Genomic DNA, 26,762 nt, shown 5'->3' with positions numbered 1-26,762 from the left:
GGAGAAGGCGATGGCACCCCACTCCAGTACTCTTGCCTGGAAAACCCCATGGACGGAGGAGCCTTGTAGGCTGCAGTCCATGGGGTCTCGAAGAGTTGGACACGACTGAGCGACTTCACTTTCACTTTTCACTTTAATGCATTGGAGAAGGAAATGGCAACCCACTCCAGTGTTCTTGCCTGGAGAATCCCAGGGACGGCGGAGCCTGGTGGGCTGCTGTCTATGGGGTCGCATAGAGTCGGACACGACTGAAGCGACTTAGCAGCAGCAGCAGCATGTCCGTTGAGTCAGTGATGCCAATAACCATCTCATCCTCTGTAGTCCCTTTCTCCTCCCGCCTTCAGCCTTTCCCAGCATCAGGGTCTTTTCAAATGAGTCCACTCTTCACATCAGGTGGCCAAAATATTGGAGTTTCAGCTTCAACATCAGACCTTCCAATGAACACCCAGGACTGATCTCCTTTAGGATGGACTGGTTGGATCTCCTTGCAGTCCAAGGGACTCTCAAGAGTCTTCTCCAACACCACAGTTCAAAAGCATTCTTTGGCACTCAGCTTTCTTTATAGTCCAGCTCTCACATCCATACATGACTGCTGGAAAAAACTTAGCCTTGACTAGATGGACCTTTGCTGGCAAAGTAATGTCTCTGCCTTTTAATATGCTGTCTAGGTCATAACTTTCCTTCCAAGGAGTAAGCGTCTTTTAATTTCATGGCTGCAGTCACCATCTGCAGTGATTTTGGAGCCCAAAAAAATAAAGTCAGCCACTGTTTCCACTCTTTCCCCATTTTTTCCCATGAAGTGATGGGACTGGATGCCATGATCTTAGTTTTCTAAATGTTGAGCTTTAAGCCAACTTTTTCACTCTCCACTTTCACTTTCATCAAGAGGTTCTTTAGTTCTTCTTCACTTTGTGCCATAAGGGTGGTGTCATCTGCATATCTGAGGTTATTGATATTTCTCCCGGCAATCTTGATTCCAGCTTGTGCTTCATCCAGCCCAGTGTTTCTCATGATGTACTCTGCATATAAGTTAAATAAACAGGGTGACAATATACAGCCTTGACGAATTCCTTTTCCTATTTGGAACCAGTCTGTTGTTCCATGCCCAATTTTAACTGTTGCTTCCTGACCTGCATACAGGTTTCTCAAGAGGCAGGTCAGGTGGTCTGGTATTTACATCTCTTTCAGAATTTTCCACAGTTTATTGTGAGCCACACAGTCAAAGGCTTTGGCATACTCTATAAAGCAGAAATAGATGCTTTTTCTGGAACTCTCTTGCTTTTTCGATGATCCAACGGATGTTGGCAATTTGATCTCTGGTTCCTCTGCCTTTTCTAAAACCAGCTTGAACATCTGGAAGTTCACGGTTCACATATTGCTGAAGCCCGGCTTGGAGAATTTTGAGCATTACTTTACTAACATGTGAGATGAGTACAATTGTGTGGTAGTTTGAGCATTGTTTGGCATTGCCTTTCTTTGGGATTGGAATGAAAACTGACCTTTCCATAACTCTATAGGGTTTGACAAATGCATAGTACATGTATTCACCATTATGATATTGTACTTAGGTGTTTTAATTAACCTAAAAATGTCCTGTGCTTCACCTATTTAACTATCCCTTCTTTTTCCTAACCTTTGGCAATCACAAAATGATAGGATACTGAAAGAGAAACTCCCCAGTGTCAGTAGGTGCCCAATATGCTACTGGAGATCAGTGGAGAAATAACTCCAGAAAGAATGAAGGGATGGAGCCAAAGCAAAAACAGTACCCAGCTGTGGACGTGACTGGTAATAGAAGCAAGGTCCAATGCTGTAAAGAGCAATATTGCATAGGAACCTGGAATGTCAGGTCCATGAATCAAGGCAAATTGGAAGTGGTCAAACAAGAGATGACAAGAGTGAATGTCGACATTCTAGGAATCAGCGAACTGAAATGGACTAGAATGGGTGAATTTAACTCAGATGACCATTATATCTACTACTGCGGGCAGGAATCCCTCAGAAGAAATGCAGTGGCCATCATGGTCAACAAAAGAGTCCGAAATGCAGTACTTGGATGCAATCTCAAAAACGACAGAATGATCTCTGTTTGTTTCCAAGGCAAACCATTCAATATCACAGTAATCCAAGTCTATGCCCCAACCAGTAAAGCTGAAGAAGCTGAAGTTGAACAGTTCTATGAAGACCTACAAGACCTTTTAGAGCTAACACCCAAAAAAGATGTCCTTTTCTGGAATGCAAAAGTAGGAAGTCAGGAAACACCTGGAGTAACAGGCAAATTTGGCCTTGGAATACGGAATGAAGCAGGGCAAAGACTAATAGAGTTTTGCCAAGAAAATGCACTGGTCATAACAAACACCCTCTTCCAATAACACAAGAGAAGACTCTATACATGGACATCACCAGATGATCAACACCGAAATCAGATTGATTATGTTCCTTGCAGCCAAAGATGGAGAAGCTCTATACAGTCAGCAAAAAAAGACCAAGAGCTGACTGTGGCTCAGACCATGAACTCCTTATTGCCAAATTCAGACTTAAATTGAAGAAAGTAGGGAAAACCACTAGGCCATTCAGGTATGACCTAAATCAAATCCCTTGTGATTATACAGTGAAAGTGAGAAATAGATTTAAGGGCCTAGATCTGACAGATAGAGTGCCTGATGAACTATGGAATGAGGTTCGTGACATTGTACAGGAGACAGGTATCAAAACCATCCCCATGAAAAAGAAATGCAAAAAAGCAAAATGGCTGTCTGGGGAGGCCTTACAAATAGCTCTGAAAAGAAGAGAAGTGAAAAGCAAAGGAGAAAAGGAAAGATATAAACATCTGAATGCAGAGTTCCAAAGAATAGCAAGAAGAGATAAGAAAGCCTTCCTCAGCGATCAATGCAAAGAAATAGAGGAAAACAACAGAATGGGAAAGACTAGGGATCTCTTCAAGAAAATCAGAGATACCAAAGAAACATTTCATGCAAAGATGAGCTCGATAAAGGACAGAAATGGTATGGACCTAACAGAAGCAGAAGATATTAAGAAGAGATGGCAAGAATACACAGAAGAACTGTACAAAAAAGATCTTCACGACCAAGATAATCACGATGGTGTGATCACTGGCCTAGAGCCAGACATCCTAGAATGTGAAGTCAAGTGGGCCTTAGAAAGCATCACTACGACCAAAGCTAGTGAAGGGATGGAATTCCAGTTGAGCTCTTTCAAATCCTGAAAGATGATGCTGTGAAAGTGCTGCACTCAATAGGCCAGCAAATTTGGAAAACTCAGCAGTGGCCACAGGACTGGAAAAGGTCCATTTTCATTCCAATCCCAAAGAAAGGCAATGCCAAACAATGCTCAAACTACCACACAATTGCACTCATCTCACATGCTAGTAAAGTAATGCTCAAAATTCTCCAAGCCAGGCTTCAGCAATATGTGAACCGTGAACTTCCAGATGTTCAAGCTGGTTTTAGAAAAGGCAGAGGAACCAGAGATCAAATTGCCAACATCTGCTGGATCATGGAAAAAGCAAGAGAGTTCCAGAAAAGCATCTATTTCTGCTTTATTGAGTATGCCAAAGCCTTTGACTGTGTGGCTCACAATAAACTGTGGAAAATTCTGAAAGAGATGTAAATACCAGACCACCTGACCTGCCTCTTGAGAAACCTGTATGCAGGTCAGGAAGCAACAGTTAGAACTGGACATGGAACAACAGACTGGTTCCAAATAGGAAAAGGAATTCGTCAAGGCTGTATATTGTCACCCTGTTTATTTAACTTATATGCAGAGTACACCATGAGAAATGCTGGACTGGATGAAGCACAAGCTGGAATCAAGATTACCGGGAGAAATATCAATAACCTCAGATATGCAGATGACACTACCCTTATGGCAGAAAGTGAAGAGGAACTCAAAAGCCTCTTGATGAAAGTGAAAGTGGAGAGTGAAAAAGTTGGCTTAAAGCTCAACATTCAGAAAATGAAGATTATGGCATCCAGTCCCACCACTTCATGGGAAATATATGGGGAACAGTGGAAACAGTGTCAGACTTTATTTTTCTGGGCTCCAAAATCACTGCAGATGGTGACTGCAGCCATGAAATTAAAAGACGCTTACTCCTTGGAAGGAAAGTTATGACCAACCTAGACAGCATATTCAAAAGCAGAGACATTACTTTGCTAACAAAGGTTCGTCTAGTCAAGGCTATGGTTTTTTCCTGTGGTCATGTATGGATGTGAGAGTTGGACTGTGAAGAAGGCTGAGTGCCGAAGAATTGATGCTTTTGAACTGTGGTGTTGGAGAAGACTCTTGAGAGTCCCTTGGACTGCAAGGAGATCCAACCAGTCCATTCTGAAGGAGATCAGCCCTGGGATTTCTTTGGAAGGAATGATGCTAAAGCTGAAACTCCAGGACTTTGGCCACCTCATGCGAAGAGTTGACTCATTGGAAAAGACTCTGATGCTGGGAGGGATTGGAGGCAGGAGAAGGGGACGACAGAGGATGAGATGGCTGGATGGCATCACTGGCTCGATGGACATTAGTCTGAGTGAACTCCGGGAGTTGGTGATGGACAGGGAGGCCTGGCGTGCTGCGATTTATGGGGTGGCAAAGAGTTGCACACGACTGAGCGAGTGATCTGATCTGATCTGATCTATCTTTGTACTGTCTCTATAGTTTTGCCTTTTCCAAAATGTCATATAGTTGAAGTCATACAACCAATTTTTAGATTGACATCTTTCACTCAGCAATGTAGATGATTAATATGTGTTTTCCCCAATGTCTTGATAGCTCATTTCTTTTTATGGCTCAGTAATAAATATACTAGTTTATACATTAATCTTTTGAAAGACATCTTGGTTGTATCCAAGTTTTGAAAAGTACCGATAAAGCTGCTAAAATCACTTGTATGAAGGTTTTTGTGTGGACGTAACTTTTCAACTCATTTGGGTAAAGACCTAATAGTGTGATTGCTAAATTATGTGACTGTCTTTAACTTATAAGAAGCTATCAAACTGTCTTTCAAAATGGCTGTACTATTTTTCTTTCCTATGAACAATGAATACAACTTTTCTGTTACTCCACTTGGAATGGATTTTGGCCATTCCAATAAATGTATAGTGGTGTTTCATTTGCTTTAATTTTCCATTCACTACTGATGTATGATATAGAGCATCTTTTCATATGCTTATTTGCCATCTGTGTATCTTCTCTGGTGAAATATTTATTCAAATCTTTTGTTCCTTTTTAATTTAGGTGCATGCATGCTAAATCGTTTCAGTCACGTCCAACTCTTTGTGAACCTGTGGACTGTAGGCTGCCAGGCTCCTCTGTCTAGGGGATTTTCCAGGCCAGAATACTGAAGTGGGCTGCCATGCCCTTCTCCAGTGAATTTTCTCGACATAGGGGTGGAACCCATGTCTCTTATGTCTTCATGTCTCCTGCATTGGCAGGCGAGTTCTTTACCACTAGCGCCACCTGGCAAGCCCTTTTTAAATTAGGCTATTGTTTTCTTTATATATGTTTTGGATGCTAGTGTTTTATCAGATGTTTTGCAAAGATTTTCTCCAGGTCTATGACTTGTTTTCTCATTCTCTTAACAGTATCTTTTACAGAGCAGAAGTTTTTCATTTTAATGAAGTCTAATCAATGTTTTTCTTCCATGGATCATAGAGTTATATATTTTTATCTTCTAAAATGTTTCTTTATATCTCTACTTACTTACTTCATACTCTCCTATTCAACTGTGTATCCACTTACCTAGCCTAGAATCTGGAATTTAGTCAGGAGCCTCTCAAGTAGTTTTTTATATAACATGTAGGTTAGTATCTCTGAAAAGTATCACCATACAGAGTCCTAGCAGGAAAAGATTGGCCCCCCAAGCTGTTAGTGTTAAATAAGGGACTATTTAGAGGTGGAGCAGGTTATAGGAAACAACATTGCATCTTGCAGCGCCCAAGGACCAGTATCAGCATGAATTCCAGGATCCAAGTAACAAGAAAGGAAAGTTCTAAAAAAAAAAAATTCTTGGGAGCTTGGGCCATCCATAAGATGTTATACTTGTAGAACACACATGTTAATAAACCTGTATAGAATCAGATTTATAAATCTGTATAAAATCTCTATAGAAGGAATACCTCCTCCTGATCTCCCTTTTTCTCCCAAGGCCTGAATTCACCCAGAAGTCAGAAGATAAGTGAGCTTGTAGGGTGAAGTCTTCAGAAGTCAATTTCCAGAGGGGAGCAAAAAAGAGTAGAAAATGGATGGGGATGGTAAGACAGGAAAAGAAGAATAACAAGGTTAGGCAGTTTCTTTATAATTTAGAAGAGGAGGAGGTGTGGACTCAATCTTTTTCTTTTTTTTTTGGCTGCCCAGCAGGGCATTTGTAAAATCTTGTTTCCCCAACGAGGGATCAAACCCATGCCGCCTGCAGTTCTGAAGTGAAAATATGGAGTCCTAACCACTGGACTGCCAGAGAATTCCCCAGCAGAATTTTTTTTGGCCATGCCAAGTGGCATGTCAGATCTTAGTTTCCTCATGCCCCTGCAATGGAAGCACAAATTCTTAACCACTGGATGCCAGGGAAGCCCCACAGTTTCAACTGGCAGAAATATTATTTGATCCACCTTGACCTTATGTTTAGAACAGTGACAACAAAAACACCTGGATAAATCCATCCTGTCTCAATGAACCAGCACCACGTTCCTTCTAGTTTCCCACTCAGGTACTTCTCAATCCATCACACAAGGGAGGTATCACATATAGTAACAAAAGAACTAAAAAAGTCAGCGATGTAATAAGCAGCATGTCTAAATGGCACCCCACTCCAGTACTCTTGCCTGGAAAATCCTGTGGACGGAGGAGCCTGGTAGGCTACAGTCCATGGGTTGCAAAGAGTCAGACACGACTGAGCGACTTCACTTTCACTTTTTACTACTAGCCTCAGTTTGGCTAATATGTTATGGGCCAAGTCATCATGGTTGTTCCATAAGATGTACGTGGAGGAAAGTGAAGGAAAGGTAATTAAGGCAAATAAAGCTACAATTAAGTGAATAAAGCTAAGATATAGTCAGAATTTTAATACCCAGCTGAATTATTTGGGGAATGAATAAATTATCACCTCTGTGGTAAGAATACTCTCATAGGAAAATTTTGATTTTTTTACAAAAGTGCAAAAGCAATTCAATAAAAGAAAAATAGCCTTTTATACAAATGGTGTGAGAACAATTGGATATTCATAAGTAAATAAAAGAATTTTGACCAAGTCTCATCTCACATGTTACACAAAAATTAGTTCAAAATGAATCACAAACTGAAATAGACAATGAAAAACTATAAAACTCAGAGGAAAAACAGAGGAGAAAATTTCCAGGACCTAAGGTTAGGCAAAGAGTCTGTAGATGTGACACCAAAAGCAAAATCATTAAAAGGAAAAAGTGAACCTCATTAAAATTTGAAATATTTCCTCTGAAAAAGTATTTTATCTATTAAGATGATAAAAAGCTACAGACTGAAAAAAAATATTTGCAAACCACATATTTGACAAAGGACTAATATCTAGAATTTATAAAAAGTTCTCAAAATTCAACAATAAAAAAATAGACAATGTCAAAATACAAAATAGTGACAGTGTCAAGTGCTGATGAGGTTGTGGAGAAACTAGATTACTTATACATTTATTGTGGGAAAGTAAAATGGTACACCATCCTGGAAACCAGTTTGATAGTTTCTTAGAAATCTATACAAAGCTGAAACTCCAGTACTTTGGCCACCTCATGCGAAGAGTTGACTCATTGGAAAAGACTCTGATGCTGGGAGGGATTGGGGGCAGGAGGAGAAGGGGACGACAGAGGATGAGACGGCTGGATGGCATCACTGACTCAATGGACATGAGTCTGAGTGAACCCCGGGAGTTGGTGATGGACAGGGAGGCCTGGCGTGCTGCAATTCATGGGGTCGCAAACAGTCGGACACGACTGAGTGACTGAACTGAACTGACTGATACATGCAACTACCATTTTTTTAAAAAGTGAGGAATTTTTATTGCTGATGCCATTTCATCTTTGTACTGGTTCATGAAATATAGCAGAATGTTCAACTGTTACAATGCTGATGCAATAAATTCCACTATTATACAGAGATACCATCTCAATAATCTGTAACCAGATGGTAAAAGGGTTAGTTCTTCAGTTGTGTTCCACTCTTTGTGATCCCATGGATTGGAGCCTGCCAGTCCCCTTCGTCCTTGGAATTCTCCAGGCAAGAAGACTGGAGTGGGTAGCCATTCCCTTCTCCAGTGGAACTTCCCAACCCAGGGATTGAGCCCAGGTCTCCTGCATTGCAGAGAGTCTTTACCATCCGAGCTACAATACACACAATGCAAAGTAAAAGTGTTAGTTGCTCAGAATTTAATGGACAGAGGAGCCTGGCAGGCTATAGTCCATGGGGTCACTAAGAGTCAGACACAACTGAGCACACACACGAAGATGGAAAAATGTAAAAAGTACAGTTTCTAACTCTGTGAATATTTTATTTAATATGCAAAATCTATTTCAACAAGTGATCATAATATAAAATTCAGATTCCTGTCCCTTGATATCAAATTAAGCAACTGCACTACACACAAAAGAAAATCAGAATAGAAAAATCAGTAACACACCAACTGTCCTGTAAAATCATTTTATTTTCTGCAAGGTAAATATTTTTCTTAGGCATTGTTACTAGAACAACCTCTTTGTAGGGTTTTATAGTTTGGAATAACCATATTTAAAAAAAAATTTTGTATCTATAAAGAGTTGTAATACAAAAAATGATTTATAGGCTATTTTTCAGGAAGAAGTTACTAGACTATATTTCTATTGAAGAAACTTTGCTATTTAAATCTATGATATGGAATGAAAAGATGATTAAAAAGTCTTCTGATCAAAAAGCCTGAGATCATCAAAGGAATGTTTAGTCTCTTCCACAGAGAGCCACCAGGATTTTTTCATAATCTCCTTTGGTTTCATCCTGTTGATAAAAATAAAGTATACTTAATGCTACCTGAGACCACAATCAATAGAAAATATTTTTAAATTGTAGACTAATTATTGTATTAGGCTTAACATACATCACAGTATATCAATTTTTTAGGATCTTGGATAAGAATATCACTTATTTAATTAATAAAATTTATATAGCAGATAACTGGTATTTTTAATTGATTATATGAAAGCAATAGCTTTCAAAATTCAGATTGCAAACTTCTCTCAATTACTCTACATTAAAGCCATTATTTTCCAAGAATGAAATATAACACAGAATAAATATAGCAAAATATAATTTCATATCACCTCTGACTTGCTACACCAGAGTGAAGGTTACAAGTCCACGATAGTCTCAATTTTCATGTTAGATTTTTGTTATCCAATATAAATGTCAAATTGAATTTATTTATTTATTTATTTATTTTCAAATTGAATTTAAATAGTCATCTTTCATTAAGTTCAAAACTCCTTGACTTGTCTTTCTTTTTTACTTTCTAACTTGAACATGCATTCTATATCTTCTACATATGACAAAGTTAAGGAAAATTTTAGAGTAAAAAGTTTCTAATCCTCTGATCAATATTTATTACAACATAAATCATTATATATCTCTACCAAAGTATTTTGATTGCTAAATGTATGTATGGTAAACTGTTTCCATGACTATTGAAAAATCTGCAGTCTTTCTACATAGAACTCACTAGTAGATTTTACCAGTGAAAGTTCAATTTACTTTAAATTATGTATCTTTTTAAAAATTTTTATTTTTTGGTCATACTGTGCAGCAAGTGGGATCTTAGTTCAGCAACCAGGGATCAAACTCATGTCCCTTGCAGTTAAAGTATATAGTCTTAACCACTAGACCACAAGAAAATTCTCTGTATCTTAATATAACAAATGAATCTTATATATGTAATTTATGGATACAGTAAGTCAGCCCTTCTTTATGAAGAAGTTGCAAAAAAATTATCATTTGTGGGGGTAACATTATGAGAATTACAACATACCAGGATGGCTTGACAGAGAGAGATGCCATACAACTTCTGATAGCATGCTTTGATGTCATTCATGTCAATTTCAGAGCGGGAAACCATAATCCTGATCAGTGTCTTATGACGAGTTCCAATACCCTGTCAGAAACAAATGATGGCAAGTGTCCCTTATATTCCAAGCTTACTTTTAAGGTAGGATGTGGGTTTGAATGTGAAGCTCTTTTGCTAACCTATATAGTTTTTATGGAGAAACTATTTCCACAGTAATATATGCACAAACACACACACTTCAAACAAGTGGTAATAAAATGACACGAACTCAACTGTGACAAGAGAATTATATAGAGAGCTTTTAAAACCTCCTAACTGATCTTCCACTATCCAGTCTTTCCTCTGTCTAAGCTATTCAAGAATTGCAAAGTAAACTTTCTAAGTTGTAAATCTGATCATTTGATTCATCTGCTTAAAACCTTTTAGTGACCTTCTGTTAATTTTAGGATGAAAATCAATAATTTTACCTGGGCTTACAATGCCCTGCCTAATTCTACAACTTCTTCCACCATGTACCATCACTCTAATTATATTTATTATCCTGAAAGGGACATGCTGTGTTCTCCTCCAGGACCAGACTTGCTTTATCCCTTCATTCCTTACACTTCTGCACTCATCTGGCTAATTCCTGTTCAAATAGCATGTTGTAATTTAGCTGACACCTACACTGCTTTCCAAAGTCTGGGACACAGGTCCCTCTTCTCATTTACAATACTAGGTGTTCTCATTACCCATCTAGTAACCTCACTAGGTAACAGCAGGCATGGGGTCAGGAACTGTACTGCCAACTACCTGGTAGAACATGCCTATCACATCACAGGGACTCTTTTCTATTAATTGAATGGTTAGATTGCTTTCTCCTAAGACTTCCTTACTTTGGAGTTGCAAAGGGAAAAAATAGACAACTTCATAACTTTTCACAAGTATATAGGTACCATCCTATATAATAAAATGCAAGCTAGACAATAAAGTGCAGTACTTAAAGTGATATCTCAAATACATCTTAACAACACCTTACACTTTAATGAGCTTAGAATGACATTTTAAAATCTTAGAATGACATATTAAGCAATGCCATGGAAGGCAAAATAATAAAAAAGATAAAATTTAGAAGAGATTGTAAAGCTTACAATCTTAGCAGGTTGCTAAAATCATACATTAAAAGAGGAAGTATATCGCCCTTCCTCTGCTGACTCAGATTTTACACAAATCATGAGTAATCTACAAATTGCTTTCAAGCTCACCTTACTATCTTACCTATAAAAGAGTATAACAAGTCTAACAGAACTTTATTGGATAGAAAATAATCTTTTAATGAAAAGATATTAAAAAATAAATGTAATTTTTAAACCATATGGGGTTTTCTGTTCTCTCCATACACAGGAATTTTTTCCCCAAAGCAAATCATATGTTACCTTCATGGCCTGATGGAGCTTCTCAGCAAAGAACATTGGCTGGCTTGTAGCACACTTCACTGTAAGAGAGGCATGTTTTAGTTGACATCTTTACCACAAAAGAAGAAAGATACATATGAAAGAAATAGAAATACAGAGGTTTTCAAGTAAGATTCTGTTCTCTTTTCCTGTTCCTCATCATCCACCCCTAGTAAGGGATATTTGGCTTAAAAGAAGCTGTTTCTAGATGGTGATTTTGAATATTCTGTCCTCTGACAGTATCATTTATCTCCTATTATCCTAAGCCCACCGATAGCAACTTCAATAGTTCATGCTATCCTGAGTATACTCTTCATGGAAACAAGGAAACCAGTAGATATGTTAAAGGCCATGTTGGCAGGCAAGAAATACTTATTTTTCCTATTGTAATAAGAGAAAAAAATCCAAGTGGGACAGGACAGTCATAAAATATAAGGCAACTGCCAAATAAAATACTAACAGATGTGTCAATCAGTAATAAGAAGATTCTCTACCTTCTTACTCCAAGTGTGATCTATGGACTAAAAGAACTGGTGTCAACTGAGAATTTGTTAGAAATGCAGACTTCCAGTTTCCACCCAGACCTACTGAATTAGAATCTACATTTTAGCAAGATTCCCAAAGGATTCATGTGCACATTAATGTTTGAGAAACACTGCTTTATAATGTAGGTTTCCAAACCTCGACTAGTCATCTGAATAAAAGGGAAAACTTTAAAATTCTTTTCTTCTGAAGGTCTAAATCCTTTAAGCTTGCCCAAGATTACTCAGCAAGTGACAGACCAGGATACAGACCTTCATTTATCTAATTCCAAATGCCATGCTCTTAATGACCATTTTGACTTCCCTTTGTGCCATGCCCAGCCTGATATATTGCATGGTACAAGTAGATGCTCAGTATTATCCACCTGCTCATCTTTTTAATCAAGGAAATAATACCTGTAATCACTAACAAGACTATTGCATCACTTTAGCTAAATATTTATTGCCAATTATCTTACATGCTACCTCTATTTGCAACATAAATTATATATGAGTTTTTGTCTTATTATTATATTTTATAAATTATTGGACAACATTGACAATACAATTTCAAGTTAGAAAACTCTTCCCCCTCCAGGACTACATACCAATAACTGTGAGGCATTTCTCGATGTCACCTTTCAACTCCAGGTCCAGAACTTTGTTCATGTCATGCTTGCTATACTTGGAATATTTCTGAAACACTGAATATTAAGTTTAAATTTAGAGATGTACAAAACATCCTGTTTTTTTTTTTTTTAGCAAACTAGCAAAATCAGGCATGGCCACGAAGTCAAAGCATTTCTTATGTGTATGCTAACTCACTTCAGTCGTGTCTGACTTTTTGTGACCCCATGGACTGTCACCTGCCAGGCTCCTTTGGCCATGGGATTCTCCAGGCTTATACTGGAATGGGTTGCTATGCCCTCCTCCAGGGGATTTTCCCAACCCAGGGATCGAACCCACATTTCTTACATACCCTGCATTGGCAGGCAGGTTCTTTACCACTAGCGCCACCTAGGAAGCCCAAAGCATTCCTTAGGAGGACTGAACTTCAAAAAACACAATGTAAATCTATTCATCTGAGCATATTTTGGATACATCATCTTCTCTGAAGGATGTAATTCACATGGCTATTTTTGTGCTTCTGTGTATTTCGGGAAAATTTTTGCAAATGTTGACATTTATTAGAAGTGACATTTGATTGACAGCCATAACTCTACATCAGAGCCAGGTGTCACAGCAAATGGATCTTTCTTTATATAAAGATCTGTGTTGTAGATTCCTCTTAATTCTAATCTCAGAGTGCTAACAGAGTGCTGTTAACAAACAATAAACTTGAAGTAATCATCACGACCTGCACTTTGTCTTGACTTCCAAAACACTCAGGGCTAAATCTTGTGGCAAGAACTCTCTTTTAGCTTTTGTTTCTGGAGTTTCTAGATACTCTTTTCTTCACTTAGCCTCAGGTGTTTTTTTCTTCATTGTAATTTCATGTGTTCTGTTTTACATGTATATATTGTCAGACCTATTCCAAATATTTTGAGGAAAAAAAAATAGTAAAAATAACAAACTAATGTTCTACATGCCAAAGTCATAAAATGTGTTTCAAATACTATCAGGTGGTGTCTGTACAAAGCTGGACAAATGCACAAGTAGCAATAAGAGATCAGGAGCACTGCATCTGTTTGGTTTCGGAGTGCCACTGATTATGATTTCTTTCTTGCTTTCTCTTGAAAGTGTTAGTCACTCAGTCATGTCCAACTCTTTGCGACCCCATGGACTACAGCCTGCCAGGCTCCTCTGACCATGGGATTCTTCAGGCAAGAATACTGGAGTGTATTTGCCATTCATTCCCTTCTCTGGGGAATCTTCCTGACCCAGGGATCGAACCCAGGTCTCCTGCAGTGCAGGCAGATTCTTTACCATATGAGCTACCAGGGAAGCCCTTTCCTTTCTCTTGCTTGTCCTCATTAAAAAAAAAAAAAAAAAGTGACTTCTGCAAACAGTCTCAGGGAACATTTGTTTTCTTCTTACCTCTGCGGAGATGGGGATAGCTCCTGGTGGTAAGAATGGTAGTGAACACATTCACATCTGTCCCTTTTCTTCTTTCTCCTGCTTCATATAAGGCCTGTTAAGAAACAGAAAAACAAACACTTGACCATCTGAGGACTTGATATCTGCATAAGAATGCCAGATCTCTTCAAAGATTTTGGAGGCAGCTGCTTTGTGTCCAATACAATCAGAGCAGGTGGCAATGCTAAGATTACAAGCTCCTTAGAGATGGAAACCTTGTTTTGTCAAGTATCTTCCATAATCTCTCAAGTTGCCTTGCAAACACGAGACTGAATCTATGCATGCAAAATAAATGTTTATTGAGTTAACTCGCTTTAAGATTACATTCTGTATCAAGAAAACTTCAAGGGACACTCTCTAATTTTTACTTTTACTTTTAATCGTTCAAAGTAATTTTCAGTGAATGGTACTAATATATCAATAATTCAACCATTACCTAGATGTTGAATTTTGATGTAAGAATTTCTGGATTCAAATTCTGACTCGGCAACTTAATCATTCCTAGATATTAGTACTAAGATATCTTAGTAATCTTATGTAGTTTCACATTATTAAACTACAGACTTTCCTCTTTTGTAAATGGAAAAGATAATCTCTGCCTTATTGTCACCAACATGCTCTGTTACCTTTGAAACGTTAATTACCACCCTCCTCCTGGGTCATGCTAATCCATGTAATGGCCATAAATATACATCTAAGAGCCCTGATAGTCTTTTTTTACTTTAATTTTTTCCTGCACTGGGTCTTTGCAGCTGCACGTGGGCTTTCTCTAGTTGTAGAGAGCAGGGGCTATTCTCTAGCTGTAGTGTGCAGTGGTTTCTCTTGTTGCAGAGCACCGGCTCTAGGCACATGGGCTCAGTAGTTGTGGCACATGGGCTTAGTTGCCCCAAGGCATGTGGGATCTTCCTGGACAAGGGATTGAACTGGTGTCCTCTGCATTGCAAGGCGGATTCCTAACCACTGGACTACCAGGGAAGCTCCCTGATAGTCTTACAATGGAAAGCAAATTCAGAAGTATCACAAGCAAATAAAAGTAATTTCTTACTATGGGCAGTTACTCAAAGTTATTCAGGACTTTCTGAGCAAACAACTGATATAGATGCATTTATTCAACAAAAGTCAATAAATGCCTGTTATGTGCAGGATAATGCACTGATACAGTGAAGAGAGTGGAGTAGTCAAGTAAGTTTCTATTTTTACTAACTCACTGTGATGAATTTGTGGAGAATATTAACTGTACCATGAGAACAGCATATGTAAATACTAGATGCCATTTTTTTAACAAAAATTCCAAGTCCCAAAATGACACAGTTTTTCTAATGTTGCCAATAGACTGATGTATTAAAAAACAAGCAAACTCACTGAAACAATATATAATAATATACTTGAAAGTATATAAATGCTATAACCTTTATAATTTTAATATCATTACCATAATATTTTTACAATATAAACTTACACCTCTAAACCAATGTTCACTGTTTAAAGAATTGTTAGATGTGTTTATTCTTTTCACTTTTACTTTCTTATACCTGGTAAAATAAAAATTCAGAGTTTTCTCAATAACAGATCAAATTTTTACTGTTCTTTCTCAATCCTCTCCAGCTTCATGAACAGTGCAACCGTTGAAAACATAAAGACCACATTTCCTCTCATGGATTGTTTGAGTCCTGGCTGGTGGGCATCCTTCAGGGAATGGACATTAGGTGCCATTATCCTTTTGGAGAACCTCATATCTGCTTTCACACGGAGGCCCTCAAGTAGTACCTCACCTCAGGTCGGACCTAATTGAAGTAGCAAAGTGGATTCTAGGAGTATTCATAAGCACTTGCTTACCCTGGCATCTGAATCAGCCAAGTCGTCATTTACAGCAAGCTCCTCGGATCGGTCACCCTGGAAAATATCCCATTCTCGTGTAAGTAGTTTTCTAGCATATAATCACATGGCTTATTTATGCTCTTAAAATCAGATGAGTAATATTCTTTGCAGAAAAAGGAGTGAATTGCTCATTTCTAAAGAGAGATGAAATCTAAGATTTTACTTTTCATCAAAGAAGAGATATTTCCAGATCTATTTTAGTTATACCTTAGCAAGAGAAAGCAAAGCCTTCTCATAATCTCCAGATGTGTCTGAGGCGATGTCTTTAGCCAGATCTCTCTTCAGTTCTGAGAAATAGGAAAAGTATATTTTGTAGTAAACTAGTGATAATGGTGATGGTAATAATATGTAACATCTCTATATTGGTTCACAACTTGCAATGCCAAATGTTCAATGATTTATGGAACACATTTCAAATAGTTTTATTTTTTAATAAAGGGAAATCAGAGCGAGTAAAATTTTTGATCATCAAATTTATTTCCTATAAGGCAATTAAAACAATTTAGATAATACTGTGAATGAAACTCTACAGCCCTAAAGCTTTTGCTAACAAGAATAAATTGCACAGGAATACATTACTAGATAACTATTTCTGAAATAAACTATACCAGAATTTAAGCAATGGGGTGAATAGAACAGTTATTTAAAAAGGATAAAACAAAGCGCTTGCTTGAACATAGAGTATTTATTTACTTTGAAATGATAAATATCTTATATGGAATATAATTTAGTTATGTATGCATATGTGTATGTATACACATCTACAGTAGATAAAGATTTAAAATGTTTCTTTGTTAAACACCCTTACTTAACATTAAAAAATAATGCTGTTATTATTTTTTCAGCAAAAATTTACCTGAATTTATAGTTGACTAGAAGGCAGAACATTTTAATAAACAGTCATTGAACTGTACCTCGGGAATAATTTATGGCTATTTGCCTTTGTAAACTATGTTTTACAAAATAAAAAAAAAAACAGTAATAATGCCCCTCTTGATGACTGTCACTGATAAATGGACCTAAGATAAATATTGATAATAAGGTAAGAATTGCAGAATTGAAACATTCTGATTCCTTTATTAGATTGCTGTGAAAATAATACACGAGGACTATTGTATTCTCTGTGCTTGGTTTTAAAATCACGCAGAACGATCCTCTATGGTGCTACATATTGGGTTGGGAAAATAAAACAAAAAAAAAAAAAAACAAGAGGCTTGGGAAACTAGAAAAAGAAAACAGTGATGACTCAGCACTGCCCAGGACCCATTTGCAGATATCCTGTTTACAGTGTTAAGCATACCATTGAAATGAGATGTTTCACTGAATAGATAAAATGAGCCATGGCTAGTCTCTCATCCCCATGAATCTAACTGAATGTTAACAGTGAGTAAGTCATTTATGTTCATAATGGTAAAATTAGCGTCCATCAGAGAATTATAAGCACCAAGCTGTTTTCCTTTTCAAGGACAAATGTTTGGAGGGTTTTTGTTTGCTTGTTTTTGTTGTTGTTATCTTTTCAAAGTGAAAAGACAACGGGACATTTTTATGAAATGAATCTCTGAAAAGTAGGAAATGTTTTTAGAAAATTCTTTACATTCAGAGCTTTGAACTGAGGGTTTCATTGCAATACTATGTGGCCATTTGTCCCAGACATACAATTTTTTTTAAAGTGCAAAGTTGATGAGGACTGAAACAATCGTGTCCCTTATTTGTACCCCACCAACTCTAATGTGTCTGGTAACCATATGTGCTTGTGAAAGACCTGTGACAGACAATGAAAGAAATATTTTAATATGTACTTTTCCCATAATTAACATCCACACTCAATTTTTCAAAAAGTATATCAGAATTCCTTTTCAACTAAGACACTGGGACTGTTAGGCATTAAAACTTACCTTCTCTATAGACTCTGTTAATTTCTCTGATCTCTCTGTTAGTTCTTGATGCCAGAATTTCATTCAGAGTGTCTTCATCAGTCCCAAGGCCCTGAATTGAAAAAGATTAATTAAAAAAAAGAAGAAATGTAGAAAAATCTTCATTCAAAAGTATCAACTAGTTATTATGTTCCAAAATTTGTCTGAATCTGACATTTAGTAAATTTCTCACATTTAATAAATATCCACAATATTTATTAATTGCAATAAAGTATGTATTATATTGCTTAAAAGACAAAATGGGTTTAATGCCAATATTTTGGCAAATAAATACAAAGTGAGATCTATTAAATATGGTAACATCATGAAGATAGTGGAAAGAGCATAGTCGTTAACACCAGCATCTATTTTTTCATTTATTTATTCATTCACTTATTCCTTTTATTACCACTGATGGGTGGCCCTGTGCTGGTTGTTGAGAATATACTAGGAGGCATAAGTGGTTTGGACATGATTTGAGGAAAGGAGCTTTGTTTAAATCAGGTGGTTTACCTTCATGGCAGCACGGAGCTCTTCGGCATCAAACTGGGCTGGAGTTTTCAATAGAGCCAAAACAACTTCCTCAAGGTGACCGAGGAGGGCTTTCTTCAGAACTTCATCCAGGGGCTATAATAAGAAGATATATAACCTTTTAGTAAATAACACATTAGGTGATATAGTAAAGCAGTGTTATTTGATGTGTAGCTAATCTTACTGAGTCCTAAACCCAACCATTTTTCATAGCTCCTTCCCTTTACATAGAAAAGGGTACCCAATATTTAATATCTTAATCTTTATGGTTCTAGAGTGATTAGAATGAAATTTACTGAATTTATTGATAACTCCTTAAAGGATAGAAGTCTCAATCTTTTATAGAGGGAATAAATGACAAAGCTCAAAAGATAGGGATTGTGTATTAACAGAAATAGTAATAAGAATACTTTAAAAATAATGTATTAATAACTTTTCCAACCATTGAGATTTGCACTTTTCAAATAAGCATTGTAATCAGACATTATGTGGTTTTCTAACTACACTCCTTAAAAAAATTACCCATATTTTGTATAAAATAGAAACCTTACTTTTAAAGTAGAATTATACATATAAACTTTACATTCAGACATTAAACAGCTCAGTTTAAAATTTAACAGAAGTCACATTTCAATCAGAACATATTTCTTACTGCCAACAGTAATCTTGATGTCTGTTATGCTCAAGTTAAAGGCTTATCTCCAATGTAGAAAACCACATGTGCAAAGAATCAAAACAATGCATAAAACCAGCAAATTTGATAGAACTGATTACATTGCAACCAAGAAAATAAATACAGTAATCCCAGACTTAGTTGTAATGGAAAACAGTGGCTAGAGACTGAAAGAACTAGACAACTGTATTTCAAAATCTATGCACACATACTTAGTTGTATTCGACTCTTTGCGGTCCCATCAACTGTAGTTCACCAGGCTCCTCTGCCCATACAATTTTCCAGGCAACAATACTGGAGTGGCTTACCATTTCCTACTCCAGGGGATCTTCCTTACCCAGGGATCAAACCCATGTCTCTTGTGTCTCCTGCATTGGCAGGCAAAGATTCTTTACCACCGCTACCTGAGAAGCCCATCAAACGCTATATTTAAACATAAATATGACTGAAATTAATTATCTAAATTAACCACTGCAACCGACCTTTCCTTTCTCCTGCAGATAGGCCGCTTTGATCTGCTGACGCTGTGCATTGTTTCTCTTAGTCAGAATTTCAATGATGGTTGCTTCATCCACACCTGGAAATAAAGGGCCTCTAGACTTTAAAAATCAATTTTCTTTATTGTCAATAACAGACAAAAAATGATTCATTATCAAGATGCTTCAAATGAAGATCTTAACAAAACAAAGAAGTATAAATTATAACAGGCTGGGACATGGATGCGACTCTGTATATCAGATGGAAGCACTTGGGATGACATTCTCTTCTCTCTGAGAAAGTGAAAAAATGGCTCATTTGTGTCCTACTCTTTGTGACCCCACGGACTGTAGCCTGCCAGGCTTCTCTGTCCATGGGATTCTCCAGGCAAGAATACTAGAGTGGGTTGCCATTCCCTTCTCCAGGAGATCTTCCCTACCCAGGGATTGAACCCGGATCTTCTGCACTGAAGGCAGATTCTTTACTGTCTGAGACACCAAAGGAAGAAGAAATTCTCCCCAGCCCTGTGTTGCAGTGTTTGTTCCTAGTTCACACCTTAAGTGTGAACAGAGGTGCTGACTTCAGCATTCAGTCTGTTAGAAATGAGATTGATAAAGATCTTGTATCTTCAAAACGAAGCAGACTCTTTCCATTGCACATGTTTGTTTTTCAGTAGCCATTCTGAAATGTCTAGGAGGGGACTGTTTGGGGAAGACAGAATTACCTTTAACTGTGATTGCTTTGTGCAAGGCCTCAACATCCGAGGATGGATTGAACGTAGGATAGGGGCTCACTGCTGACCCAGGACCACCTTTGGATCCTTTCACCGTTTTCTGTGAATGAGAAATAAATTACTGTCCATTCACTTACATTTGCTTCTATTTTAATACTACGATTTAAATAAGTTATTTTATTTCCTCTCGACTTACAATGTATTCCTGCTCTTCATTTTCAATAAACCAGGCCTGCTTGAGGAATTCAGATACCATTGCCATTTTTGAAGGATCTGAAAAGAAAACAGGTTGATGTTTTTACAAACCACAAACTCACCACATATACATACCACTCCACTCTCTTACATATGTAAGACATAGAGCTGCCTTGCTTTTACTTTCCAGGATTACTCTTAGGAGCACCATACAATGCTAGATTTAGTGTGTTTTTGACCATGCTGCATGCCAAAAGATGTGGGATATTAGCTCCCCAACCAGGGACTGAGCCTGCACCCACTGCAGTGGAAGCAAGAGTGCTAACCACTAGACTGCCTGGGGAGTCCCTAGATTTGAATTTATTTTAAAGAGACTCTACTACCTTTGAACAGAAACCCAAAGCCTCAGAAATGTAGCTCTTTCTCAGTATATTCAGGCCTAACCTTAGGGCTCAGATGACATCTATAAGTAAGCATATATAGGCTGTAAAGAGCGAAGCTGGTGTTTCATTTCACTGTCCTAAATTTACAGACCACCCACTGTATACCAAGCCCTGAGGACACAAAAACACTGAAACATCCTTTGCCTCAAAGAACTTAAAGCCAGTATGTGCTCTTCCTAAGAAAACTTAAAAGTTTAAGAATTCTTAGAGGAAGTTCTGGGTGATCTGAGACTCTTTTGGGGGAAGGTTTGAGATTAAATTGGCTAAAAAGTTAAAGAGAACAAAACAGAGGAGTTTGTCATATTAGGGAAGTTGAAAAGAGTTTATTAGCTCAAGAAGCTCAAATTTAAAAGTTCAAATGTGTTTCCAAAGTTTTGGATAAACATTAATGGTTTTTTTTTTTTTTTAAGTTATATTTCAGAAAGATGACTCATCCTGTGTCATAGAGAATGCCTAGGAGATGGGCAAGATGGAAGATTAGAGACCACTTAGTAAGCTGTGGGAGAATCCATGTAGGGTTAATGAGGACTTGAACAAAGCTATTGGGTAGAGAAAGAACATTATATTGGCATTTATAAGGTAAGATAATCTATGACAATCTACAGGAGTGCATTCCAACTCAAAACTCTACCTAAAAAAAAAAAAAAAGATATTCTTGTGAGATTTCTCCTTGAAATAATTCAGTTTTCTTTTCCATTCCTTGGTATAAAATTATTTCAGCACCTGGAATAATCACTACACTCACATTTCTTCTATTTGAGCTGTCTGAATTCTCATCCTATGTGTGTTTTTTCTTTTTTTACCAATACAAAATAATCCTGGGAAAGAATTATTTTATACCAGCTGCTTTGCTCTAACAGGATTCTTTAGAGTGAAACTGCACCATGCATGCCCTCCATTGGAAAACTGTACGTTAAAGAAAATTGCTTGACTTACTATCATCGTTCAGCAATATTTTTATTTAATAAGCTATGTATATGTTTAAAACTTGAAGTACGTTAAAAAATTAATGCATTTACTGCATTATCTACAAAAGAAACCCTCAAGGATCCTTTTTGTCTAGGATTTTTTTTTTTTTTTTAGGAGCCTAAGCTCCAGGTCTATGCTGATCGATCTCTCCACACCCTTTTATTTCTCTGGAGACTGCTATTATGAGTACATCTGAAAGAGATTGGAAGGATGATCTTAGCAGTTTCAAATTCTCCCTGTGAAGCTAAATGACTCATGAGGAGTAAAACCCATAGCCTGATTCTTTACCGGTATGTTCAAGGTATTTCAATCCCCACCTGCTGAAAAGGGGCAGAAATTCTAAGTAATGAGATTAAATACATGAGGGAAATAATATCCAAAGCAGAAACTAGCTCTACTTAATTATCATGGGAATTGTTCAAATTACTGTTCTGTCATCTGTGAGGAGAACCAATATATTGTGCACTTATTTAATCTCTCCCCCCAGCAACTGATCAATTTAAAGTTAGTTCCTGAGGTGAAGTCATGGTGTACAATTTTGCACAAGGTTTTAGTTCCTATTACACCATAATCCGCTGCAACTGTTGTTGGCACATGGAGTTTCATTTTCCTCTTGCTTAATTGGCATATACAAAACTTCTTGCAATTTCTGGCAAGGTTGCAGGTATTTAAAATATCCATTTTTTATCTCATCCATGCCCTTTAGAAAGTAGAATTCTCAAAATGAATGATACAATCAGTCACTTAGTGGAGTAATTTTTCCCTCAGTAATAGAAACAGATATTCCAATATTTCCACTTTTTTCAATTAGAAGCAAAAAACTTCAAAAGTGATCAAAGAGGAGATTAAGAATATTGTCAAATATAACTTTTAAAATGATCCTCACAACTTCAAAATAAATTTTATGAAAACTTTACTGTACATCACAATTTTTTCACTTAAAAATGCTTATATAATGCATTAATTTCTTAAAAGGATAAACTTGAGGAAGACTAGAAAATATTTCTCTATTGATTATATTATACAAAATAACAAAAATAAAAGGGTTAAATAATTTGTTTCACACATGTCCATAGAGAATACAGCTTTGTGACATATCTTCTGTGTTGCTAGATTTTGGTCAGAAGCTATTTAGGTGACCTGAAAAAGTGATCTGGAATATGGTCTGGAAAAGAGAAGTAGCCTGAATAGAACCTTCTTCAGGAAAACAATTAGAGGAAAATGGAATCTCAATTCAGCCTAATAAGATCCACTAGCTCTCAGCAAAGTTTAAAGATACAAAGATTGTGACAGGATGTTAAAAAAAAAAAAAAAAAAACTCCCTACAGGAAATAGATTTGATCATATACTGCTAGTTAAGTGCTCAAATGCAACTCCATGTTTTAACAGAACCTTGAATAGTTGCAACATACCTTACAAATACCACAAACAGCAAAAATATTTTGCTCAAATTGTATTGCTAAACCATTCTGTTTTTTCAATACCTAACCTCTGCATGAAAACCAATGTGTTGTACTTGATAAAACCCACTTAATAATTTGAAGGTAAGATTTCTTAACTATCAACAAATAATGCATGCAAACACATTTTATAGACTGCAACATGCTATATAAATGTTTGTCACATATTTTTACTATTCAGAGAATGATCCAGTCTAGAAATTAGAATTGTACATTAAAAATAAAAAATTAATAATCCCCTGAGTTCACAAGAGGCTTTTTTCCATCTTTCTTTTTAGTTGCAACATTTATTTTATTTTATTTTAGTTGCAACATTTAGAATGTGTACTAGGTATTTAAGAGCCTATTTTCTTAATATTCCTTGGCTCAATATATATTTAATCTGGCTACCAATGAGCTTGAAACCAAGATCATCTCAGTCCTTAGCATCATCTAATTTGAAGATGAAATTAAACATCTATAGACTGATTTACATGGAAATTAATAAAATTCCAGCTACAGTCCATGGGGTCGCAAAGAGTCGGACACGACTGAGCGACTTCACTTCACTATAGTTAAGAATCAAATTCATTCACAGTAAGCCCATGGAGACTGTGGCAGGTTTTACCCCAGCCTGAGGGAGTTTATTTTTCAGTGCTTTGGGCTGTGTAGTTTTTTCCTCGATTATCTATTTCACAAGTCTTTCCCACACCTACTCATGTGAGAAAAGACAATTAGACTGTACAAAGGCATGACTTATGAAGAAACACTTTATGAAAGGTAGTTTCATGAATGTTTCGCTTCCAGGCCTTTGAGTAGGGTGTTCTGTTTGCCTGGCATGCTATTTCATCCTCCATATCCAATTCTCTTTGCCTAAATGATGCTTCTTAGAGAGGACTTAGCCTAGATCTCATCACATCCTCCAGACGGGCCTTCCTTAGTTCAACACTGGGGTAAGCGACCAACCATCTGTGCTCTCCCAAAGCATCCTGCCTTCACCCCTACACTTGCCCCTATTGTTCTGCATTATCACTTTCTATTTACTCTTCTATATTTTTAGTGGCATTCCATGGGGGCAATGATAATCTACCATGCCTGGCAGAATGCCTGGTACTTAGTATGCTGGAAAGCATTACTGAATGAACAAATAGGGTATCAGTGCTAATTATTTAGGAAAAATTCTATACTAATTTAACTAATGTTTTCTATCCACAACTATAGGATGTAAAAATAAGAACTGAGGAGTTTTGAGCCATATCTTGACTCTCTTTAGCTGGCCCTATGACCTGAAGAAAGCATTTAACTTTAGGGGTGAGGAGGGCTCTCCAATTATAAAAATAAGAGTTGGAATGCACAGTAGCTGAGATTCATTACAGCTCTGAAATGCTAGTCTTAAATTTCATCTCAAGTACCAGGAGGTGGAAAAAATTAGCATAGTGAAAGAAAAGTGGAGTGATGTTAGTCGCTCAGTCGTGTCTGACTCTTTGCAAACCCACGGACTGTAGCCCACCAGGCTCCACTGTCCAAGGAATTCTCCAGGCAAGAATACTGGAGTGGATAGCCATTCCCTTTTCCAGGGGATCTTCCTGATCCTGGGATTGAACCTGGATCTCCTGCATTGTAGGAGGACTCTTTAGGGTCTGAGCTGCCAGGGAAGCCCACAGTGAAGGAAGGTATTACATAAATTGTGTCTGTTATCTCTCTCATAAAAATCTCTCCCATTTTAAGGAAAGAGGAAATCATTTACTCAAAAGACAGCTTTTGGTTTATCACTGAAAAATAATATGTCCGCTGGTTTCAAATATGTCATCACTTAATGGGTCTAGAGAAGATCAAGCAGCAGCTGAGCAAGCTAACATCAATAGAAACCAATCTTTGCAGATCTTCTGATTGAAAAAGTATTTAATTACCACGAAACTCTAGCTGGTTTCTTAATAATATTATTATTAGCTATTCTGTCAACATCTGTCAAATGATGGCTGTCTGCCAGATGTGGTTGATCCTGGGGCTAGGGTGGTAACCCAGCTTCAGGAGAAGAGGCTAGGAATTTTGAAATTATGAAACTGGCATTTTACCACATTTGAGGTGTTCTGCAATGTGCCTACCAAAATACATTCCTGTGGGCAGAGGAGTCCAAACATAATTTTAGACACAAACTAGGCAAGAAAAGTACATAGTTTTTTATTAACTAGCACTAAAAATTAGATATCAGATCATTTAACTTAACACTGAGAATGAGCTAAGAAAAAATTCTTGAAGGAGCAGTTGTAATAAACAAGAGCCAGATATATGGTTAGGATTCAAAAATCCCTCACTTTTGCACATACATCCAACACCAGTAAAATCTCTACTTTAGATATGCTTTTTGCTTTTCTAAGGAGTTTTACAACCATTAGCTCATTCGACAATCAAGATGCTAGTAAGTGGAATAATTTTTAGAGGGCCCTAATGACATTCCCAAGGGATAACTTATCTGACACCACCCAGGAAATGTTTCCTTTCCCCTTAGGTTTTCAAATCTGCACTTGAAAAGCCAGTCTATGACACAGAGGCTCCAGGGGAAAGAATGTGGCCACACCCTCTCTAAAAGAAATAAGTGGATCCTCTTATTTATTTATACTGCGTAAGTGAACATAACATTAATTTAAAATGTTAATTACAAAGGGCATAATTTCCACTATGAGATCTGAATCTTTTTTTTTTTTTTTTTAAGAAAAAAATAAATTATTTAAGTCCCTTGAACCCACCTCTGGGTTCTTCAGGCCTGGGTCCCCACAAACACCCACCATCCATCATGATTTCTACATAAAGTTCATACAGATCCTGGAAACTCATAGCTTGTAGGAACAAACACATTCATCTCTTCTTTTCCATGGTAACTCACCAACAGTACAGAAAGCCAGTATTAAGCAAAGTTTCCTTGTTTTTAAAATTGTATTTTACTAAGTAAAAATAAAACTACAATTTGTGATTTCCAAGATATAAATTCCCAATGTAATCTTACAAAAATGTTTGTCAAAGATATAAGTGCAGTAGCCTTAAGTTCTACAGTAGTAACATTAAACACTGACAGTAAAAGTTATCAAAACAGCCAAAACTTAAAGGAAAACCAAGACTTACCTTTTTGTTTTTTTCACCTCCGTACAAAGAACTAAAGAGAGATTCTTCTCTGAACGGTTTGTGCTGGAAGTGGAACCCTGAGCTTCTGATTTTATAGAATTTCAAAGAGGCCACACCTAGCAACCAGAAGTTAGTAACTGGCTGTCTTTTGTTTGAAATACAGGGCTCAACCTTGCCCCAAAGTGAAACAAGCCTTGCAAAACTATTCGCTAAGCCAACTCAGAGCTAACAGCAAGAAGGAAAAGAAACGGAAGTACAGATTTTTTTTTTTTCCCTTCTTTAGTTTGCACTGCTTTTT

General features: G+C 37.0%; 1 protein-coding gene across 1 annotated transcript; it reads right to left on the bottom strand.

Moving 5' to 3' along the window:
- Positions 1–8,659: 8,659 nt before the first annotated feature.
- ANXA1 (annexin A1) lies at positions 8,660–26,668 on the bottom strand. The gene is made up of 13 exons (XM_070794662.1): positions 26,465–26,668; positions 20,495–20,571; positions 20,290–20,398; positions 19,571–19,665; positions 18,398–18,511; positions 17,867–17,957; positions 16,179–16,258; positions 15,930–15,986; positions 14,055–14,148; positions 12,626–12,721; positions 11,479–11,537; positions 10,028–10,150; positions 8,660–9,003 (listed from the first exon to the last, which is right to left on the bottom strand). The coding sequence occupies exons 2-13, from the start codon at positions 20,558–20,560 to the stop codon at positions 8,947–8,949; spliced, it is 1,041 nt and encodes a 346-aa protein (XP_070650763.1). The 5' UTR covers positions 20,561–20,571; positions 26,465–26,668; the 3' UTR covers positions 8,660–8,946.
- Positions 26,669–26,762: the final 94 nt, after the last annotated feature.

Source organism: Bos indicus, chromosome 8 (genome assembly GCF_029378745.1).
Source record: "Bos indicus isolate NIAB-ARS_2022 breed Sahiwal x Tharparkar chromosome 8, NIAB-ARS_B.indTharparkar_mat_pri_1.0, whole genome shotgun sequence".
Taxonomy (NCBI): Eukaryota; Metazoa; Chordata; class Mammalia; order Artiodactyla; family Bovidae; genus Bos; species Bos indicus.
Note: the sequence above shows the minus strand (reverse complement) of the source record. Positions and strands in the feature narration are given on the sequence as shown.

Coding starts and splice junctions, on each gene's coding strand:
- ANXA1 (XM_070794662.1), bottom strand. CDS start 20,560: ATGGCAATGGTATCTGAATTCCTCAAGCAGGCCTGGTTTATTGAAAAT. Junction 10,151..11,478: donor AGCTCCATCAGGCCATGAAG/GTAACATATGAT, acceptor TGTTTCTGACAG/GGTATTGGAACTCGTCATAA. Junction 9,004..10,027: donor CTCTCTGTCAAGCCATCCTG/GTATGTTGTAAT, acceptor TTTTATCAACAG/GATGAAACCAAAGGAGATTA.